Source organism: Nansenia antarctica (assembly GCF_963989245.1).
Source record: "Nansenia antarctica genome assembly, chromosome: 9".
NCBI classification, from domain to species: Eukaryota; Metazoa; Chordata; class Actinopteri; order Argentiniformes; family Microstomatidae; genus Nansenia; species Nansenia antarctica.
Window position 1 is genome coordinate 18,314,297 of NC_137679.1, and position 22,739 is coordinate 18,337,035.

General features: G+C 45.7%; 2 protein-coding genes across 2 annotated transcripts in view; one reads left to right on the forward strand and one right to left on the reverse strand.

Moving 5' to 3' along the window:
* Positions 1–998: 998 nt before the first annotated feature.
* On the forward strand, positions 999–16,161 carry ddx11 (DEAD/H (Asp-Glu-Ala-Asp/His) box helicase 11; the record flags this gene model as incomplete). The annotated part of the gene is given in 29 exon segments (XM_080539583.1): positions 999–1,072; positions 1,074–1,131; positions 1,303–1,524; positions 1,616–1,705; positions 1,903–2,039; positions 2,141–2,195; positions 2,348–2,455; positions 4,688–4,775; positions 4,969–5,171; positions 5,355–5,429; positions 5,595–5,672; positions 7,835–7,881; positions 8,153–8,232; positions 8,420–8,461; positions 8,572–8,639; positions 8,762–8,800; positions 9,047–9,194; positions 9,347–9,353; positions 10,004–10,137; positions 11,162–11,274; positions 11,454–11,526; positions 11,674–11,777; positions 12,833–12,982; positions 13,461–13,529; positions 13,679–13,779; positions 13,905–13,989; positions 14,505–14,583; positions 14,762–14,916; positions 16,114–16,161. Coding segments are annotated over 29 exon segments (2,730 nt in total).
* A 160-nt stretch (positions 16,162–16,321) lies between these two features.
* wash1 (WAS protein family homolog 1) overlaps positions 16,322–22,739 on the reverse strand; it is a 9,256-nt gene continuing 2,838 nt past the window's right edge. Inside the window, exons 6-11 of the mRNA XM_080539871.1 lie at positions 22,432–22,567; positions 21,939–22,143; positions 19,868–20,035; positions 19,531–19,689; positions 18,738–18,806; positions 16,322–17,391 (exon numbers count right to left, since the gene is read on the reverse strand). Coding sequence (XP_080395997.1) covers positions 17,243–17,391; positions 18,738–18,806; positions 19,531–19,689; positions 19,868–20,035; positions 21,939–22,143; positions 22,432–22,567 — 886 coding nt within the window. The 3' untranslated portion in view covers positions 16,322–17,242. The remainder of the gene's footprint in view (positions 17,392–18,737; positions 18,807–19,530; positions 19,690–19,867; positions 20,036–21,938; positions 22,144–22,431; positions 22,568–22,739) is intronic.

Genomic DNA, 22,739 nt, shown 5'->3' on the forward strand with positions numbered 1-22,739 from the left:
AGGAACTGCAACAAAAACGGACCCTTCATCGGTGAGTATTGTATAGTGTAGCTGTAGGTCCTAGGCCGATCATATCCTATTTGGGTGCATGGCTTGTTTTAGATGTCAATCAAGTGACATGTACAACTAGAAAAGGTGAATGTTATTAAGAATTCGTGGGCTTGTTTAAAGCTTGCTAAACATAGTTTTTTATGTCAGTAGCTCGTGGAAAGTTGGGGTGTCGTGTCCCCTTGTTAGACACAGTGTTCCCCCTCTAAGTGTTTTTAAATGATATCTAAGGAATAAAACATTGAATTGATGATGGCTTACTTACATGTCACCATTGCATTCCAAGTGTTTTAATGTATTTTTTAAGAATATTTGATCAAATACAGCAAAATGAACCACAATTTATGACTTGAATGATGTAAGATTACAGATGCAATGCATAATATGTCATCTACACGCATCAGCAACGTCATGGTGTATTGCAGATTTTGTATTGCAGGATTTTGAGGGATTGCACATATGCAATACATCATTATATTCATACAGTCAATATAAAGTTCATAGGAGTATCCAAATGATTTACAAAACTGTGATGAACAAGGGTATAACATAATTAATAATCATTACTGAAGTAGTAATTCATAATAATTGAGGAATATAACATTCATATTCATGGTATCATCAATATCCATAATTAGTCATCATGAAACTTGACAACATGAAGCTTTGGAGGACCAAGTGTAAGCCAGTATCATTTGTTATTTTTCAATACATTTAATTAGATCACTCTTAAAAACACAATTTCTGTCAGATCAGGAACACTATCTGACACGACACCGATGTGAATAGAATCACTCAGTCAGAGAGTCTTAAGTACCGGCTGCTCATTGGTCCTGGATCATTGCTTTAAATTGTTAATGTTTGTTCTACTTATTTCTACTGCTGTTGCTCTAAACCTCCTCCCCCTCATCGACTGCTACCCCTCCCATCTCCAGGACCGTGACGCAGGGATGGAGCCCGAGGGGGCGAACCCCCAGTTTCCATTCCCGTTCCAGCCCTACCCCATACAGGAACAGTTCATGCAGTCTGTATGATGTCCTCGAGCAAGGCAAAGTTGGCATCTTCGAGAGCCCTACAGGAACGGTGTGTGTGTGTGTGTGTGTGTGTGTGTGTGTGTGTGTGTGTGTAGAATGGATGTTTGCTGCAAGGCAATTAAGGGTCTCTCGGGTCTCTCTCTCTCTCTCTCTCTCTCGCTCTCTCTCTCTCTGTGTCCGTTCGTCCATGCTCAATCTGTGTGTGTATTTTATTCTCTAGGGCAAGTCTCTGAGTTTGATCTGTGGGGCTCTGAGCTGGTTGAGGGACTATGAAGAGAGGAGGAGACAGGAGGCAGAAGCTCTGCTACTGGGTACGGTAGAAACCGCCCTCTCCACCACCTCCATCCTCCCTTCCTCCGTCTCCTCCTCTGCAGAGCCTGACTGGATAACCGACTTTGTGCAGAAGAAGGCAGATCGAGACCTGGTGTCTAAACTGAAGGTAGTGTGTCTGTCTGGATCTTTAGATTTTGGCATTTCATGCATGTAAGCATCAGTCTTCAGTGTATGTGTGTGTGTGTGTGTTTATATGTCAGGAGGAAGAGCTGAGGAGGAAGAAGAGAGAGGAACAATTAGAGATGATCAGAAACAATGTCAAACTGAAGTACACGACGCTGAAGAGGAAGGTACATAATAACAGCAATACAGTCTACCATTTGTATGCATTTAAAAGGAACACTACACAGTAAAACTATGCACAGTTATTATACAACGTATAACATTGTGACCAACTTACTGTGTGTGTGTGTGTGTGTGTGTGTGTGTGTGTGTGTGTGTGTGTGTGCATGTGTGCGCGTGTGCGCGTATGTGTGTGTGAGTGCAGGGCTGTGAGGATGATGAGGCGGTCAAGCTGCTACAACTCAGTAAGGAGGGGGAGGGGTCAGGTGACACAGAGGAGGAGGATAAGGAGCTTATCGTGGCTGAATACGAGAGTGACGACGAATCAAAGACCAAGAACAGGTAAGGACAGCCAGTCAGAAACAGACGGGTAGGAGCAGTCGGTCAAAGGTCAGGTTCAGGTCAAGACAGCAACAGAAAGTCTGTCTCTCTCACCACGACAGGTTCCGCGGTGGTGATGACGACGAAGATGACTTGGTGGAAGACCACGTCACTAAGGTGCGTGTGCGTGTGCGTGTGTGTGTGTGTGTGTGTGTGTGTGTGTGTGTGCGCGCGAATGTGCGTGCGTGTGCATTTTCGTATTTGTGTGTGCGTGCGAGCGTGTGTGTGTGCGTGACGGAGAGTGAATCCCTAAAACTGTGTTCCATCAGATTTACTACTGCAGCCGTACACACTCTCAGCTGACCCAGTTTGTCCACGAGGTCCAGAAGAGTCCCTTCAGTCAGGACGTCAGCCTGGTCACACTGGGGTCACGACAGGTACACACACACACACACACACACACACACACACACACACACAGCGAACTTCCTATGCATTTTTGAATGGGTCTTTGAACCGGTATGCTAATGATGAGGCGTGTGTGTGTGTGTGTGTGTGTGTGTGTGTGTGTGTGGATGTGAGTGGGTATGTGTGTGTGTGTGTGAGTGTGAGTGTGAGTGTGAGTGTGAGTGTGAGTGTGTATGTGTGTATGTGTGTATGTGTGTGTGTGTGTGTGTGTCCTATGTGCGTATGTGTAGATGTGCTACAGTTATAATTGATTTACATTATGATGATATATTCATCATGTCTCAAAATCATATTGTGTCTTATCTTACTTACCATCTTATCTTATCTTATCTTATCTTATCTTATCTTAGTACTACCTCTACTATACTACTTTTTCAAAGTATATCAATAATAATTCAACACATAAGTTCAGTCCATTCAAAGTGGAGGAGGGGTCAAGCTGTCAATCAGAGGGTGAGGGACCCAAGTCTCAGACACAGGAAGTCCATCTCCTCAGCCAAATCTGGAACCCCGGAAACGACTTCCTGTTTCTGCCTTTTCCTTGGAGGCTCCACCTCCACCTCCTCCTCCTCTTCCCCATAAGTCTGGCCTTCCTCTTCTTCAGCAATGCTACTGAACGAATGATGGCCTCTCTATCTCTCTGGTGGTCACTCAAAGCCCTGGACATCAGTCCCTTGTAGATGTGGAACAGACGACCCTTATCCTGCTCAGACAGGTTGTGGTCGTGCATGATCTGGTAGCAGTGGTGCTGGAGCACGGTCATGTTGTGTCTGACCCGCTGCTCCCAGTTCAGCCAGGTGTCCCAGGGTGGGAGACCAGGGGCGGCTGCCTGCACAGGTGTGTGAGGCTGAGGAGAGGGAGGCTGTAGAAGAAGTCATGATACATTCCTGAATAATTCTTGTTACAATGTAATTTCTTCACAAATTATGCAGTTTTACAAATACTTAGAGAGTTGTAGAGAGTTTTGGGCGAGAGAGAGGTACTCACTGGAGATGTGAGCCGAGGCTTGGTTGCACACCTGCCTCCCTCCCCTACAGCAGAGAGCACCTGGAGTGTGGCAGAACGGTCAACTTGTTGAGTATGGACGCTCATTTTTTAAAAATTTGGAATTTTAGCTCGTAGAAATAAGTCACAGGTCTAGTCTTGGGGTTGTAGCCACCAAAACTGAATTCCATTCAACATTGCTGCCTATCAACCAAACATTCTAATCGCAAACATTCTGCTGAAGTTGCTAGGATTGATTGTGACATCAACATATGAAAAGTAATTGCATTTTTATAATTCTTAGTTTCTATGGCAATGAGTCAAATGTGTATATTTTCAAATCATATTTTGCGCTCAGCAACCATCAGCAACATTCTAAATTCAGAGATTCTAAATGATTGTGATGGCATCAAATCTACAGTGTGTGTATGTGTGTATGTGTGTATGTGGTATCCGCGGTGTCTTGAAAAGTATTAAAAGTTGATAAATCAAAAAAAAATCTGAATTAGACTCTGTCCAAAGAGTTTGAGTCCTAAACATTTTATTTTTATTTTTTTTATAATGATTTTTATTGAAGGGTAGACAAGACAGACATGAGTAATCATCAACAATTCTTCCCTTCAGGTTTTTTTCTTTTTTTAAACAAATGATACCCTTTCCCTCCCCCCTCCCGTTCCCTCCCACCCCTACCTTGAAAAGCCTAACAAATACAGGTTCTGTGCACATTCAATTTTGATTCCAGAATGAAAAATACAGCAATAAATCACAGCGGCAAAATGTATGCATACATATATATACACCATTGTAAAGGATAAGAAAATAGAAAATAAAATAAATAAATAAATAATAAAAATAAAAAGAGGTACAATGCAATACAGTACAGTATATTATAATACGATAAAAAAAATGGGGAAAGTCCTAAACATTTTTAGTAAAAGTTTGTGAATTTATTAGTTTTATTAAAAAACAGATGAACCGGAAATGCTGTTGTATGATAGTGGTCTAGTCTATTGCAAACTAAAACTGTTACCGGTAAGTTAAAGGTGTCACTGATGTAAACGGTTACAGCTTGAAGTGGCGGTGAGGTCTGGAAAAATATTGACAAGGTCTTTAAAAAGTCTTAGAAAGGTATTGAAATTAACCTCAAGATTCCTGTATATACCCTGGTGTGTGTGTGTGTGTGTGTGTGTGTGTGTGTGTGTGTGTGTGTTGTGTAGAACATGTGTATCAACGACGAGGTGCTTCGGCTGGGCAGCGCCCAACGCATCAACGACCGCTGCATGGAGATGCAAAAGAATAAACACAGTGAGCACACGCACACACACACACACACACACACACACACACACACACACACGCACATTGACACACACACACACACACACACACACATACACACACACACACACACACACACACACACACACACACACAATTATAAACCAATATCTAAGCAGCTCTCTCTCTCTCTCTGCCCCCCCCCCCCCCCACTTTCCAGATCAGCGTTCTCAGGATGAGGCTGTGAAGCGTAAGCGGGGGGTCTCTAAGAGTGTGTGTCCGTACGTGGGGGCCGCGGCGCTTCAGCAGCTCAGGGACCAGGTGTTGGGGGCCGTCCGGGACATCGAGCAGCTCACCGGTCTAGGCAGAGAGACCCGGTCTTGTCCTTACTACGCCTCCCGCCTCGCTATCCCCCGGGCACAGGTAACACTTCCACTCCCTACTACGGTTCACGACCCATATCCCAACCCACCCCCCCGCATAAACGTGTGTGTTTGCTGTTGTACTTGGCTTTAGTTGCAATTCCATTATGTCCCATAATTTCTAGTATTGTTTGTTAGCATTGCCCCCCAAAATATTTCTGTGTGTGTGTGTGTGTGTGTGTAGCTGGTGGTGTTGCCCTATCAAACAGTGCTCCATGAAGGTACAAGGCGAGCCTCTGGTATCCAGCTGAAAGGACAGGTAAATCCCCCTCGGAAATCCTCCTTTTTACCACTTCTGATAGTCAGTTCTTCTGATAGTCAGTGGTTTTCATGGCTTGTCATTGTCATTTGTATGTGTGGCATGATTTCCGTTGCATTGCGTGTCGCACTTTGAAGGACGTTTTTTTGTTTCCTTCTGATCCAGATTCTGATCATAGACGAAGCACACAACCTCAGCGACGCACTCTCCTGCATACACAGCTCGGAGCTCACTGGAGCACAGGTAAACACGTGTGTGTGTGTGTGTGTGTGTGTGTGTGTGTGTACCTTCATTACAGGTTTTCTCAATTGCTTTCACACTAACACTGGAACTTGACACACAGTGACCAAAACCTGAAACTCATGTACCTTATCTCACACCAATTCTGCACAAATACAAACACATTTCGTGCTTTTCACTCATTTTGCAGTTCTAAACCACACTTTTGCAAAACACTACACACAATCCTCTACATTTGGCACAATCTTCATTGATAAAATCTCTTATTTTCACATGGAAAACACTACCATTCAGAATGCTAAACTCAAACCACCAATGACACCATTGCTAATGTTGGCAAGCACCTATTGCTTTTCAGTTAGCAAGCATAGCTTTAGCAATAAAAGGGCCAAAGGTGAGCTCTCCTATGTTGGAGAACAATGGATGCCAACTTGGCACAGAGAGGTAGAGTGAGAGGAGTGAGAGTCAGAGGAGGAGGATGAGAACTAGGACGAGGATGAGGAGGAGGAGGAAGAGGAAGAGCAAGAAGACAACCAAGACTACGACCTAGGAGAGTAATTGCCTCTGATGAAATTCGGGTGGGTTTCAACCTCTCAAAAAGGCGGCAACAGGGAAGGAACGTCATCGGCCAGCATGCCATCGCTGAGGTTCCTGGCCAGCGAGGGGAGAACATCACCCTGTGCACCACTATAAATCATCATTCAACCTTTGGCCCTGACAGTAGTGCCCATCTCATCGCTCTCCTGGACACACAACACAATATCCTCACCCCAGCCGAGCATATGGAGCCCAGAGCAGCCCAGGTACGGTGTCATCAATGTAAGTTTCCGCAGGTCGACAGGTTCGCAACTGGTTCATCACCCATCCACGTTTTTCTGTTCTTCATCTGCCATCATATTCTTTATTTCTCAACCCTATCGAGGAGTTTTCAGCTTGCTATTGGAAGGTATATGAACGCAGACCCCATGAGCGCATACCCCTCCTACAAGCAATGGAGGAAGCATGTGGTGATATAGCATATCAGGGCTGGATTCGACATGCCAGGTGATAGTTTCCCTACTGCTTGGCCAGGGAGAACATTGCCTCTGATGTCGATGAGGTCCTGTGGCCAGTAAAAAAAAAAAGCTTGTTCCACCGGCGGGGAGCCAATATAGTCAAGAGACGTGACCGGGCAGCGCAACTGCCGCGTTGCCGTATAAGTGGTGAGACCAGTCAGCCAGCAGAGGTGGAGGAGCGGAGTGAATGGGCTGAAATTTGTGGGCTGACCATTGCTTGCAGGTAGGCAGGGGCTGTCCCTTTTGCAGCCCGGTAGGCGAGCACCAGGGTCTTGAATCTGATGCAAGCTGCTATTGGGAGCCAGTGAAGGGTGCGAAGGAGGGGGGTAACATGAGAGAATTTGGGGAGGTTGAAAACCAGATGGGCGGCAGTATTCTGGATGAGCTGCAGAGGTCTGATGGCGGAGGCGGGGAGCCCGACCAGGAGTGCGTTGCAGTAGTCAAGGCGGGAGATGACCAGTGACTGGATCAAGAGTTGAGCTCCTTCTCTGGTGAGGAATGGACGTATCCTTCTGATGTTGTAGAGGAAGTATTTGCAGGAACGTGCTGCCGCTGCGATGGATCTCTACAGGATAGGCCGTTGTCCAGGATCATTTCAAGATTCTTGGCTGTCTGGAAGGAGGTTACAGTAGAGTTCTCAACTGTGATGGAGAAGTCTTGGAGAGGGCAGGCTTTCCCAGCGAGGAAGAGTAGCTCAGTCTTGTTAAGGTTGAGCTTAAGGTGGTGGGCTGATATCCATGTAGAGATGGCAGCGAGACACGCAGAGACACGTGTCGCTGAATACTGAATAATCCGCTGAACACTGACTGCAGTGTTTGCTTATGCAAGAGGTTTGTGGAGTTTGGGGTTTTGTGTGTGAGTTTTTGGATGTGTGTTTAGAGTTTTGAGAAAGTGAGCTATGCTTTCAGAAAACGCATGGAAGCAATTGAGAAAGAAACGGTAACAAGGTCAACAGGAAACGGCAAGGCGGCTAACAACTCGGTTAGACATCTTGTTCTTGTCTCTGATTTGATTTGATTTGATTAGTTTCATTCGTCTCAGATTAGATTGCAGTTTGCACATTGCACTCTCTCTGTAGTTTGAATGATGTTTTCCCTCCCTTTTCTCCAGCTCTGCCGTGCACACTCTCAGCTGACTCAGTACTCTGAACGCTACAAGTGAGTACACACTCACACACACACTCACACCAGAGGGTAGGCTGGTGGTGGAGGCAAGAAAATCAGAAGACAGGCTCATTGTAATGCATACCGTTCCTCATTCTGTTCCATGTATGACAATGAGCCTGTTGTCCGACTTCTACCTCCAACAGCCTCCACTGATTCACACACCCCCGGATTTTTATATCCAGTATATCTCCTTTTTACCCTCTGACGGCATCTCCTCTCCTAACACAAACGTGTGTGTGTGTGTGTGTGTGTGGGAGATCAGGAGTCGACTGAAGGCCAAGAACCTGATGTACATCAGACAGATCCTGTTTGTGCTGGAGGGCCTGGTGCGTGTGCTGGGAGGTGAGTGATGGAGGGAGGGATGGAGGAAGAGAGAGAGAGAGAGAGAGAGAGAGAGAGAGAGAGAGAGAGAGAGAGAGAGAGCTGTAGCTGATTGTAGCGTTCTGTAGGCATGGTTAGGGTCAGGAGTTGGTTCCTGACCATGTGACCGAACCAAGAAAATGTGATTGTGTTTGTCTTCTATCTGCAGGGAAGGTGGGGCAGAATCCACAGAGCCAGACTACTCAGCCAGGTAAGAAAACACACACGCACACACACACACACACACACACACACACAACATAATAATGACCCAAAATAAGATCTGATCTGCTGATCGATCATCCTCTTCTATGCTCTCAGGAACAGAGCTGCTCACCATCAACAACTTCCTGTTCAAGACTCTGATAGACAACATCAACTTCTTTAAGGTAATGAACAGGTCCACACCGGCCACCACTCCGTGACCGTAATCACACCACAACGTCTGAACATGAACATGTCTCGACCCCCTCTTGACCACACGTCTCTCTCTCTCTCTTTGTGGCTGAAGATACAGAGATACTTTGAGAAGAGCATGATCAGCAGGAAGGTAAGTTGTGTGTGTGTGTGTGTGTGTGTGTGTCTCTGTCTATCTGTCTGTCTGTCTGTCTGTCTGTCTGTATAATATATAGTGTGTGTGTCTGTCTGTCTGTCTGTATAATATACTGTGTGTGTCTGTCTGTCTGTCTGTATAATATACAGTGTGTGTGTATAATATACAGTGTGTGTGTGTGTGTGTGTGTGTATAATATACAGTGTGTGTGTGTGTATAATATACAGTGTGTTCTCTCTGTAGCTGTGTGGTTTCATGGAGAAGTATGCAGGGGCAGGTGTGACACCGCACACACAGACCTCGTCACAGACACACCCCTACAACAAAGAGAACCGCCGCACGGAGGGCCTCAACCGATACCTACAGACACTGCAGAGCAGCCAACACACAGGTCAGAACACACACACACAGACACACACACACACACACACACACACACACAGAGTGACAGAGCTGATATACAGTCAAATACACACACACACACACACACACACACACACACACACACGCACACACAGAGGTGTTGTTAAGATATTGAGACAGAGACAGAGTAGGCACTTGAGGCTGTGAAGCACTCTAAACGTTGCGTACGCATTAGAAGGTCATCTAGTGTTACCAAACCACCCAAAAGGCAAAACACAGAGAGCCAGCATGGGGCGACGACAATGCACTGTGCAGAAGGAGCAGTGTGAGGAGAGTGATGGGGGCCTGTGTCTGTAGCTAGAAGAAACGCCTGGACATTCTTATAGAAAACAGAGCAAATAAATCTAACCTAAAAGCCCTAGGCTCACAAACCTTCTTGGACAGATGTAATATAGTTGATATTTCAAATTAAACATGCTCAATATTTTGTTTATGTGCAATCACGCTTTCCACTTTACTAAAAACTTGCAAAAATCCAATTCCGTTTTTGTGTTTTTCTTCCCTTTAAACTGTTATTACACACTCATAACACACCGTAATGTTAAATGACTGCCATATATTGAAAGCTTAAGTAATCCTGGAAAAAGGGGCCAAAGCACTTACTCCTGTGACATAGATTTTCGGACATCTGATTTTGTAAAAAAAAACGTAAGAAAATCATATCGTGAATCGTATCGAATCGTGAGTTGAGTGTATCATTACATCCCTATAAATAATGAATGAAAGGCAAAAGCAAATTGAACACCTCTCTTTCTCCCCCCCCCCTTCTGTGTGCAGTACCCCCCCAGGCCAGCAGGGGCCAGTAGAGGAGGAAAGGGTGATGGCTGCATCCCCTATGATGCAAGTGGAGGGATTTTTCATGGCCCTCACCAACACCAATACGGATGGCCGAGTGGTGCTACAAAGACAAGGTACACACACACACACACACACACACACACACACACACACACACACACACACACACACATACACACACGTGCACAACACAGAGATGCTAGGGTAATTTAGTGGGACACAGAACTCAGAGAGATCAGAGCCTTGCCAACAGGTTAACATCTCTCTTTCTCACTCTCTCTCCTCCCTTTCTCTCTCTCTTTCTCTCTCACTACTCCCCCCTTTCTTTTTCTCTCTCTTTCTCTACTCCCCCCCTCTCTATAATAATAATATTAATACATTTTATTTGATTGGCACCTTTATGGACACCCAAGGTCACCTCACATTAATAACGGTACAATTAAAATTAAGGAGATAAAAAAACAAAAACATAAAAGGACATGGAACATTAGGGGGGATTGTTCAACAGTGTATGGGGCAGGATTGTTTATCAGAGTGACAGCTCTGTGAATGAAGCTGTTCTGGAGTAGCAGCTCTTTATGGATATTGTCAATAAATGATTGCACAGGTCAGGGGAAATATTGTCAAAAGAGTTGTCCAGTGGTTGAAGCAAGTGTTTAACGGTGGAGAAAAAGGGTCTTGGGAGTTGCTTCTCTCGTTATTGATCATGTTGGGTGGGAGCTTCTCGCTGCTGAGAGGGGGCGTTTTTATAGAGAGTGAGGTGTTCAGAATATGCTTGCGAGTGGACTGTGAGGTCCGTTTTTTTAGCCAACCGCTCAAGGCGACGTACTGCGGATTTTAATAGGCCGAGTTCAGGGGTGAACCAGGGGGCAGAGTGGGAAAATGAAACGTGTGAAGTGCGTGTCTTGGGAGGGACTAGTCTAGTGCATCCAGGGTGGAGGCGAGTCAGGTGTGAGGTCATCAGTAGTTGCATGAGTGCCAGGGGGGAAGGGCAGGGGCTGAAAGGTTAGTGAGGTCATTATTATTTATGGCTTCGAAATGTGATAGAGCATTGAGCTTCTCTCTCTCTCTCTCTCTCTCTCTCTCTCTCTCTCTCTCTCTCTCTCTCTCTCTCTCACTCACTCTCTCTCTCTCTAGGCTGTGTGTCCATGAACAGTGTGAAGTTCCTGCTGTTGAACCCTGCTGTGCACTTTGCTCAGGTGTTGAAGGACTGTCGAGCTGTCATCATAGCTGGAGGGACCATGCAGCCTGTAAGAAGAACACACAACCACACACACACACACACACACACACACACACACACACACACAACCACAACAACAACACACACAACCAGTGATATTACTGTGCGTCGTGCAAGACAAATAAAAAGAAATGAGTGTCCACTACTGCTTGGAATCAGTGTGATTTTATAACCGTGTGTGCCTAGGTATCGGACTTCAAACAGGAGCTGCTGTTCTCTGCTGGGGTGGGAGCAGAGCGCATCACTGAGTTCTCCTGTGGTGAGTTCTGCCATGACCCTATAGCATGACGACACCTGGAACGGCTTCAACGGTACCTAGAAGACAAAGTGATAGAGTAATCCACGTCTTGTGGTTAAGATTGTGTTCCCATGAAGTATACATGTTGTAATTGTGTGTGTGTTGCAGGTCATGTGATTCCTCCAGAGAATATCCTTCCCATAGTCCTCTGCAGCGGTCCCTCTGGTCAGGAGCTAGAGTTCACCTTCCAGAACAGAGACACGCCGCGCATGGTAACACACACACACACACACACACACACACACACACACACACACACACACAGACATGCCACCTTTCTTTTGCCATGCTACCCTTTCCTCCCCGCTAACCAGCCATGGGATGACCTTCTGACCCTAAAATTCCATCAGAAATCACTCATATCCAAGATAGTGTATATGAACAACTCATGGCTTTTGAAGGTCATTTTGTTGCTAAAACTAGAACTGCTTGGGAATGGGAGCTGTTTTACTTTTATGGAAATCTCCTGAGGCTCCATCTATTTCTCTGTGGCTTAGGGATGCTATGTCTTATCTTAAGTTAGAAAAGGTAAGATTCTCAGTGAAAGGCAGCTCTGCAAAAAAAAAAAAGTATAAATGGAATTACTTTATAGATTACTATGAACAAACCTTGTCCCCCTGTCTAATCCCCCCTTCCTGTCTGCTCCATTCTCTGTTTTATTTTATTTTATTATTTATAGTATTCTTAATGTTATCTATTTTCTTCTTCTTTTTTTTTTATTCTCGTAATTATTTGTATGTTCTAAACATTTGAAAAAGTCATATACACTACAATCACTAGTGGTATTGATGTTTTCTATACAGAGACAATGTTTTGCTGTTCTTGTTGTCTTTGAAGCCCCTGGGGATATTCTTGTAACAACAAAACATGGGAAACATTTGTAATTTTATTCTTCTCTATTTATGTTTGTATACCCAATAAAAAAGATTAATAAACACACACACACACACACAGACACAGACACAGACACACACACAAACCGCATGGTAACACACACACACACACACACACACACACACACACACACACACACACTTCATGGTAACACACACATAAACCGCATGGTAACACACACACACACACACACACACACACACACCACATGGTAACACAAACACAAACCGCATGGTAACACACACACACACACACACACACACACACACACACATCTCATGGTAATACACACTCAAACACACACACACATGATTACAAAGTATAAGAGGTGATAGTGTGAAAATCAAAGATAATGTGTTTGTGTGTCACACAGATGGATGAGACAGGTCGCGTCCTCTCCAACCTGTGTGACGTGGTTCCAGGAGGCGTGGTGTGTTTCTTCCCCTCCTACGAGTACTCCAGAAGGATTGTGGGACACTGGGAGACCAGCGGAGTCCTCGCCCGTCTCTCTGTCAAGAAGAAGGTATGGGAGTGTGTCTGTGTGTGTACGCCCAGTGGCCTCCACAAGGATTGGAAAGGGGAAGCATTGTGTCTTCTTCTAGCTCTATACTCCCAACAGTTTGGATATTAAATAAAACAAATACTATGAGGTCAAAGTAGAGATTCTTAGCTTTAATACAGTGGTTTATGTATCCACTTTCGGTGCCCTGAAATAGGGGGACTATGTATAAAAAGCATCGTCATTTCTAAACGGTGAATCAGAAAAAAAGAAACAAATTGAATCAAAGCTGAGAATCTCTACTGTAACCGTTTGATTTCAAATCCAAAACTGTTGGGACTATAGAGCTAAAAAGAAGACACGGTGCTTCCTCTTTCCAGTTCTTACGGAGGGCCCTGCAGATGAGGTTGGGAGATCAGTGGGGGGGTCCTCCTCAGTGTGGGGAGATCAGTGGGGGGTCCTCCTCAGTGTGGTTTCCAATCGGACGTTTTTTTCTCCTCAGATCTTCCAGGAGCCCAGAAAAGCCAATCAGGTGGAGCAGGTGCTGAGCGAGTTCTCGCGGTGCATCCAGGTGAGAGACTGACTGGCCCTCCGCCTCCTTCCTTCCTGGCCTCTCTGCCAACTGTTGATTGGGTCTGCCGATACTCTTCAACACCGCTCTCTCCTTTTCTCTCTACCCCCATCCATCCCTCCCTCTCTCTCTCTCTCTCTCTCTCTCAGAGGTGTGCTGTAGATGGAGGGGTACTCACAGGAGCGTTGCTGTTTTCGGTGGTTGGGGGAAAGATGAGTGAAGGCATCAACTTCTCAGATGAGCTGGGCAGGTGTGTGTGTGTGTGTGTGTGTGTGTGTGTGTGAGTGAGTGCGTGCGTGCGTGTGTCAGTGTATAACAGTCAGAGTGTATATTTATGTGTGTTCATGAAGTGTGTAACTGTGTGTACATACATAGGTGTATCGTGATGGTGGGGATGCCTTATCCAAACATTAAGTCTCCAGAACTGCAGGAGAAGATGTCCTATCTGGACAAGAACTTGGTAAAACACACACACACACACACACACAGCATGGTAACATACATAAACCACATGGTTACACACACACACACACACACACACACACCACACACAAACCGCATGGTAGCACACACACACACGCACACTTCATGGTAATACACACACACACACAGCATGGTAACACACACACACACACACACACAGAGCATGGTAACACACACATAAACTGCATGGTAACACACACACATGGCCATGATCACCCCCCTACCACCCCCCATGATAAAGTCCTGTGTGATGATCATGACTGGACTGCATCACAATAGTGGAAGACTCCTATCCTCTCCTCCTCCTCCTCCTCCTCTCCTCTCTTCTCCTCTCCTCCATCTGCCCTGAACAGGTTCAAGTATGGTGGTAGATGTAGAACCATATTACGCTTGAACTTGATGAAGGAGAGGGAGCAAGGAGAGGAAAGCAGCTTTAGAGTGTTGGGATGCAGCCTCTCTGTCTCTGACACTCAGAGCTGCTCTCTGTTTCAGCCTCACACTGGGGGAGGGGCGAGTCCAGGCCAGGCTCTGATAGAAAACCTCTGCATGAGGGCTGTCAATCAATCCATAGGTAAGACACATCGATGACTGTACCTTTTTCTGTATGTATGTATCTGTATGTTTATTTAATAAATAGGTAATCAATCGATAGGTAAGACTAATTCATCATTGATAGATCAGTCTACATACAGGGTAGTTTCCTGTAAAAACCCTTGTTTTTGTCACAACATCACTTCCTCTCTCCGCAGGAAGGGCAATCCGTCACCGTGGTGACTATGCATGCATAGTAATGTGTGACCGGCGCTACTCTCGACCCGCTACGCTCGCCAAACTCCCGGGCTGGATCCGAACCCAGACACACACACACACCAGCTTTGGCCCCGCCTTCGCCGGACTGAGGGGGGTGAGGAACACACACACACACACACACACACACACACACACACACACACACAGTTCATCTGATGGATTTGTTTCACACCTTTTACTATCCAAAATGTAAAAATAAATGCTTCACAACAATAACAATACTAAGTAATATAAACAGAATACAATGCAAACAATATGACCTAACACCAAACCGTAGACCCCCAAAAGTAAGCCACGGAAAAAACTCCCCAGAGGGGAGAAAGATATAGGGCACAGTGGCAAGGAAAAACTCTTCCTGGGTGGAAGAAACCTTGAGAGGAACCAGATTCCAGGGGGACCCATCCTCCTCTGGCTGATCAGGGCCTGAACAGTAAACTAATGTGGTGTGGCGCGAGAGTTCTGGGGTCCATAATGAAGGGCAGCTTTCTGCCTGGACCCGGGTGGGGCAGGTTATAGGGTGGAGTAGACTCAGTCTGAACATTCAGGAAGTGAAAGTCTAGTTCTGAGGGGCTCAGACCAGAAAGATAACAGATCAGCACAAAGAGGAGAAGATTACAGGTTGTGGCGAACTGAAAAACGGAAAAACTTTTTAAACAGCAGGAGAGAATCAGCATAGGGCAGCAGATGGCCCGAGGGCCCTCAGCACATCCAAGGGACGTCTAACATACATCTAAAGGACAAGACCAGCACCCACTTCCACCACTTCCACTCTGTCACTGGCCGGCCTACCAGAGGGACATCGGGCGGGGGGGTCAGCATGTGCCAGAGATGCCCAGAGCCAGAACTGTGATCATCCCAGCCTACACAGTACTGGGCCGTATGCCTGCTGCACTAGGAAGGCCCGAGCCAAACCCAAACCCACACACACCACAAGGGCCCACCCACCACCGAACAGGAAGAAGGAGCAGATATGGGCCCAGGCAGCAGATGCCACAGGGAACGAGAACACAATTAGCCAACACAGCCTTTCTGATTCACAGAAGGATTTGTCATCGATTTATCTATCATAGATTTCAAGCTTACTTGTTTGCAGATCAACACTCAAATCTCACTAATTCAACTTTACAGTACCAGTGTTTTCAATTTAGAGGGCATGTGGAAATGTAGTGCCAGGTCATTAATAATGGATTTTAAATACATTATTAATGACCTGGCACTATGTTCTAACACATGTCCTTGATACTGAAAAACAACAAATATTCTCTCTCATTATCTTTTTCCTCTTTTACAGTTTTTCATGGAGAAGAAGAAGCAGGAGAAACTCAGGGTGAATGTATAAAGATCAAAGTGCCTCTCCCAGACCTCCTTGCTCTGGAGTCGAACCAGCTATCTCTATGTTTTCCAACTGGAGGAATGTTCTCATTAAATGAGTTAGTTCTAGTTTCAGTTTACATTTGTGATTGTACAATACCAATACATGTACAGTTGTTTAATGCAAAACGCTGTTTATTGAATGAATGGACATTAGTGACATTCTGTTTGTGTTTCATGTTGTAATTAGCCTTCTATATAATAAACATTATGTTGGATTTTCTTTATAATAAACATATATATTCATTCATTTATGGTTTGAATTATCTTCTTGTATTTCATTGTTCTGCAATTAGGCACCAGTATAAACATAATCATGATTCTCACAACATCAGGGGTCAGTTTCACAAAAGCTTCTTACGGAAAATAGTACTTTATCTCTTTTGAAAATCCTCTCCTAGACCAGAAAAGCTCTTCATTTAATAAATGTCATCGTTTCATGAACAGAAGATTGACCTGGATTTTACAATTGCTGCTATCTCATGGCTTTGCAGCCGAGTTTGTGAGGTGAAATTAAGTACTACTTAAACTTCAAAGCTTTTGGGGAAAACTGACCCCAGTACAGAGGCTCCATGTATGTAGGATTAGTTCTACAAAAGGCCAGCAGGTGGAGTCTCTATATACATGGACACTCAACTAAAGCCCAGTCTGCACTGACCTGCTCTGAACACACACAAAAGAGTCTGGCTGAGCCTGGGCGTATTAAACATGATCACAATCATATCTAGAAATTATCATCAAACAAGCTAGAAGCTGCCTCTAACCACTGATACAGGGTCAGATATGTTTGAATTCCTCTGAAATGGTTAAACCTCAATTTCTGTCATTTTTTTAGTTTTCACCTCAATTAGGAAACTGGGCATCAACAGATCCGTATTGCAGAGAGACCATAGCTGGGCTTGGCTGACCCTTGTGAACAAGCACAGCCTTTTTCCTTCCAATAGGGTTAGGGTTAGGTATTCTCATCAGAATTCCATTCTCTGATCTGTCGAGCGCTAGCTGTGCTTGAGAGTTTCTGTTCCTTCTGATTGGCTGGTGTGTGTCCGTGACTACGCCTCCCAGTCGTCCTCGTCCTCCGCGGCTCCGGAGTGAGGGGCCGGGAGGGGCGGGATGACGTCCGACATCCGAGCGAATGCGCTGCCGGAACTGGCTGGAGGGTCGTTGGGTTCCCCGCCTGCCGGACCTTTACCAGAGATCCCTGGAAGAGGAAGAGGACACAATCAGGGCAACGTATAACACACTCTACTGAGCGTATAACACACTCTACTGAGCGTATAACACACTCTACTGAGTGTATAACACCCTCTACTGAGCGTATAACACCCTCTACTGAGCGTATAACACCCTCTACTGAGCGTATAACACCCTCTACTGAGCGTATAACACACTCTACTGAGCGTATAACACACTCTACTGAGTGTATAACACCCTCTACTGAGTGTATAACACCCTCTACTGAGCGTATAACACCCTCTACTGAGCGTATAACACCCTCTACTGAGCGTATAACACCCTCTACTGAGCGTATAACACCCTCTACTGAGCGTATAACACACTCTACTGAGCGTATAACACACTCTACTGAGCGTATAACACACTCTACTGAGCGTATAACACACTCTACTGAGCGTATAACACCCTCTACTGAGCGTATAACACACTCTATTGAGCGTATAACACCCTCTACTGAGCGTATAACACACTACTGAGCGTATAACACACTCTATTGAGCGTATACTGTAACACCCTCTACTAAGCGGAGTCAAGGGCCTCCTAACCGTTTGAGGATCGACTCACTTTGGTGAAGTTTAAACACTTGGTCGACGCAAATATCAGAGATGTGTGTCACTGGGTTGCAAATTTGTCACCTTTCTGCTAAGTTAGCTGTTTTTATCTCAAAATAGGTCATCCATGTGAATCGTGTAGATCTGCCCCAAAAATATTTGGGGTGGGGGGGGTCTAAAGTCTCATCCAAGTCACATGATGCACGAGCTACCTAAGCTTCCTGTCTGCTAAACTCCGCTGCTGTTGAAATAACTTTTAGCTTCAGGCAGCTAAGTACAATTCCAGACAGCGTGGAGAACACAGTCACAGTAAACTGTTTTCGAAGTAATTCTGCAGGTGTTAAGGTCAGGGCTGCCGCTACTTACACGTGCATCATTGTTAGACCACCGTTAGTGCTAGCGATATCCATTTAGCACCGTTAGTGGTAGTGCTATTCCCGCCCCCCTAAGGTTAGCCACGCATTGATCATTTTCTTCGCTTTCAGGCAGGCTTTGGGCCATCACCAGTTTGCACCCTAGGACAGCAGTTTTTAGTGATGATGTTTGAGTTTCTATACGGAACTGTCGTACTCTATGTGTGTCTGCAGTTCGTTCCATGTTGTGTCTGTGCGTGTAAGTTGTCTTGTCTGAAACGTCGTTCCCCCTGCTGCTGTTGAAACAGGTTTCTCTTGAAAAAGAGATTGTATCTCAACGCTACTACCCTGTATAGATAACGGTTAGATAATTCTAACTAGTCAGTCTGGGGAGAGGAGAGGCTCACCTTTCCTGCGCATGGCCAGTTTATTGAAGAGGTCACACATGAAGTCTCCTCCGCTGGCTGCTGCCGTCACTGAGAAAGAGACGGAACAGAGTGAAAAAACAGACATTTAGAAATCAGATAACATTATTTTTACGTATTTGAAAAACTCTCAACTCTTGTTTTCTATAAATGTATCTTTTCTGATTGGGGGCAGTCCCACTCATATTTTTCATTTTATTGGACAGATACAGTGGAAGACTGACAGGAAAGTAAGGAGAAGAAGGGAGAGAGGGCATGTCAGCAGGGCATGGGCCGGATTATTTCGAACCCATGCCGACATGGGCATAATGTGTGCACTGTAGACCGCGGTGCTAGACCACTGGACCACCCCAGGCCACAACTCTTGTTTTCTAAGGGGATGGCACGGGTCTATCACGTTTATTTCTACGTCCTGCTAGATCTACTGCTGAACCTGGAACAGTTCGTTTAGAGTTTGTTAAAATGAGAGTGTGACCTGGCTACTGAACCAGGAGGAATGAGGATGGACTCGCAGCAAAGACCAGGCAGATAAAAACAGACTATAATGACATTTGCATTTTAATGAAGGTGGCCTTCATCTTCCAGAAAGGTCATACTGCCAGGGGCTGTTGTATGGAACCTGTGATAACCTGCTAAGTAACCAATGCACACACACACACACACACACACACACACACACACACACACACACACGCACACACGCACACACGCACACACGCAAGCACACACACACACACACGCAAGCACAGAGGCCTCGATAATAGGATTTCCTCACCTTGTTCCTGCTCCTTCTGTTTCTTCTTCTCCATCTTGCGGTCTTTGACGTCGCGTAGTTTGGCCCCTCCGATGCCTCCGGCGTTGCGTATAGATTCCAGTAAACCGGCCCGACCGTCTGACGGCTTAACCACCTTACTGGGAGCTCCCGCCACAGGCCCTGGTTAGAGTGGAGGGTCAGAGAGGGTGTTGCCAGATGGGATTGTTTTCCAGCCTAATCACAGTCTAAAAACCGCCCAGTGTGATCATAAGTAGCCCAATCTGGCAACACTGGTCAGAGAGTGTGTGTTTGTGTGTGTGTGTGTGTGTGTGTGTGTGTCTATCCTGGTATAACCTACCTGTGGTCTGTGTTCCACTGGCATCTGTTGGGCCCCCTGAGGGGGGAGGTGGTGGGGGAGGGGGAGGCGGGGGAGCCCCGGGGGGAGTAGGAGGCGTGAGAACAGGCTCAGGGGGAGGAGGCGGGGGAGGTGGGGGAGGAGGGGGAACAGCAGCTTGGAACCGGGAACCTGAAACACAGAGGCCCAAATTAGCAAATGAAACCAATAGAAACAGTATTTGCCTCCAAGAAGCATGTACATTTCTCTTTCCACCCATGGGAAATCTGTCTGCCTGTCTGTCTGTGTGTGTGTGTGGTTTGTGTCTGTCTGACTGTGTGTGTGTGTGTGTGTGTATGTGCGTGTGTGTGTGTGTGTGTGTGTGTGTGTTGTCACGATCCAACTGTTCCTGGGGGCTATTCCACGAAGCTCGATAAAGTTCTAAGCCTCGATAAAGTTCTAAGCCTCGATAATGTTAGCTTGCGTTCGGTTCCATCAATGTGGCTCAAATAATTCGCTGCTTGGTTGAGCTCCTTCTGAGTCAGATATAATTAGCCTGGTCGCGACAAGACGCGCGTCAAAAAAGGCTCACAGGCGGAAACTAAACCCCGAACGACAGTTCCTCATGTGTCTTTTAGGAAATATTAGTTCCCACTTCACACGAGATAGATAGATTAGATAGTTTGACTGTGTGATAGATAGATCATTTGATAATTTGAAAGTGTGATCGATCGATAGATAGTTTGATTGTGTGATAGATAACTAGATATTTTGAAAGTGTGATAGATAGATAGATAGATCGATGGATACATAAATTAAAAAGTGTAAAAAATAAAATAAAATGAATAGGTATGTCTATCAACTTGCATTGCTGTTGGCGCAGTGGTTAAGGCAGCCGGCTGGAGTCCCAAAGGTTGCGAGTTCGAGACTTGACTAAGTATTTTTTATTTTTTTATTTTTTACATTTAACCGAAGATTTCATGCAAAGGCTTCAAACACCATTGTAATCGTGTCAGTTCTTGTAAATTAGCCTGCACCATAATTTTATAGCCTACATACTTTTTTAGATGAGATTTTAGATTAGATTCAGACAACGAAATGCAGTAAAAAGTGTGTCTGAAGAGGGATTCGAACCACGTCTAAAAATGATGAATAAATCCTGTGGCAGCGGTCGATACCACTAGGCCATTGTGGCGATATGACGGTTTGTAGCCTGCTGCTGATATCACCACAGTAGTAATATTCATTTATTAAAATATGAACATATAACAATAACTGGGGCTAGTATGACCTACGCATTTAATCGGTCAGCAATTTCTTGCCAAACCATTTCCCTCGCCTTGTTAATTGCGGCAGTATTGCACTATTTTATATCTTATTTTTCCGTCTTCATAAAGATCAATAATTCGGGAATGCTGCGCAAATGTAGGACCCCTGCAGAGTGGAGTATCTTCATTTCGACAGATCGACTCTTCGGGGCTCTTTATGTCTGCGTGCACGCGCCCATATCGAAGATTTGTAAGCCTGTCTTCTGTGAACACTGATGACACAAGGCTGATCCTCGTTCGAGGTATCACCTGAGGCTTGAATTCCAATCAAATATTGGATTACCCCCGAGGTCGTGTTATGTCGTGTCCGGTTTTGTTTGTTCTGTTATATGTCAATACTGAATGGGAAGGAACACCCCACTGAACGAACGTGCGGGCTGTTCAGTATCCCCGCGGACCACGCCACGATACATCGGAGCCAGGTAAGCCATTTCCCCTTAACATCTACCTGGGTGCTGTCAGCTAACCCTGAGCTAAACTACCTGTGTCCGGCCTCGGCCCTGTGTGGGAACGAGCCCATTGAATATCAATGTACGCACATTGCTGTTGGGTCGTGACAGTGTGCATATGTGTCTGTCTGTGTGCCTGTGTGTCTGTGTTTGTGTGTGTGTGTGTGTGTATATGTGTATGTCTGTCTGTGTGCCTGTGTGTGTGTGTGTGTGTGTCTGTGTGTCTGTGTGTCTGTGTGTATCTGTGTGTGTGTGTGTGTGTGTGTATGTGTGTATGTGTGTATGTGTCTGTCTGTCTATGTGTCTGCCTCTCTGTACCAGGTCCGTTGCTCTCCTCTGTGTCCCCAGTGAAGGAGGGTAGTTCGGGGATGTTGTGTGTGGGTCCGGAGGGGGCGAAGCCGGGCCCCAGGTCGGCGCTGTAGGAGAGGTCGTCTGCGATGCCGGGCAGGTCCGGCAGGTAGGACGGCACGTCTATCTCTGGTACCTGGCCCAGGTCTGGCACGTAGAAATAACTCTCCGCTGTCTGAAGGGTGGAGAGGGAGGGAAGGAGGGAGGGAGAGACGGAGGGAGGTGGAAGGGCAGACGAAAGTCAAAACTATGAAAACAAAGTGTCTTGCGGAATACAAAAGCTGCAGCCTCTTGAGAAAGCGAGCGAGTGAGAGACAGAGAGAGAACAGAGAGAGAGAGAGAGAGAGAGAGAGAGATTTTATAAGAGATGTTATTGCTAATTGAGAAGGGGGTGAGGGAGGAGTTGTTCTCTCTTGGTTATGGTAGAGTGTGTGTGAGTGTGTGTGTGTGCGTGTGTGTGTACCTGTCTCTCCAGCTGTTCTCTCTTAGTGATAGATAGCGGAGCGTCAAAGGGTTTTTCTTCCTTCTCCGTCTCCAGAGTGTTGTGTGTTTTAGTCACGGCCCCCGCCAGAGGATCCAGGAACACGTACTTCTTATACCTGCACACAACAAGCTGCTTTAGACACTTCACTGTACACCAGGTGTTTGTGTGTGTGTGTGTGTGTGTGTGTGTGTGTGTGTGTGAGTGTGCTCCATATCTGCTATTATCGGTAGCCGCTCAATATGGAGACGGCGTTGCTTTTTGTACCCTAAGAGTAGATACTGTTTTAC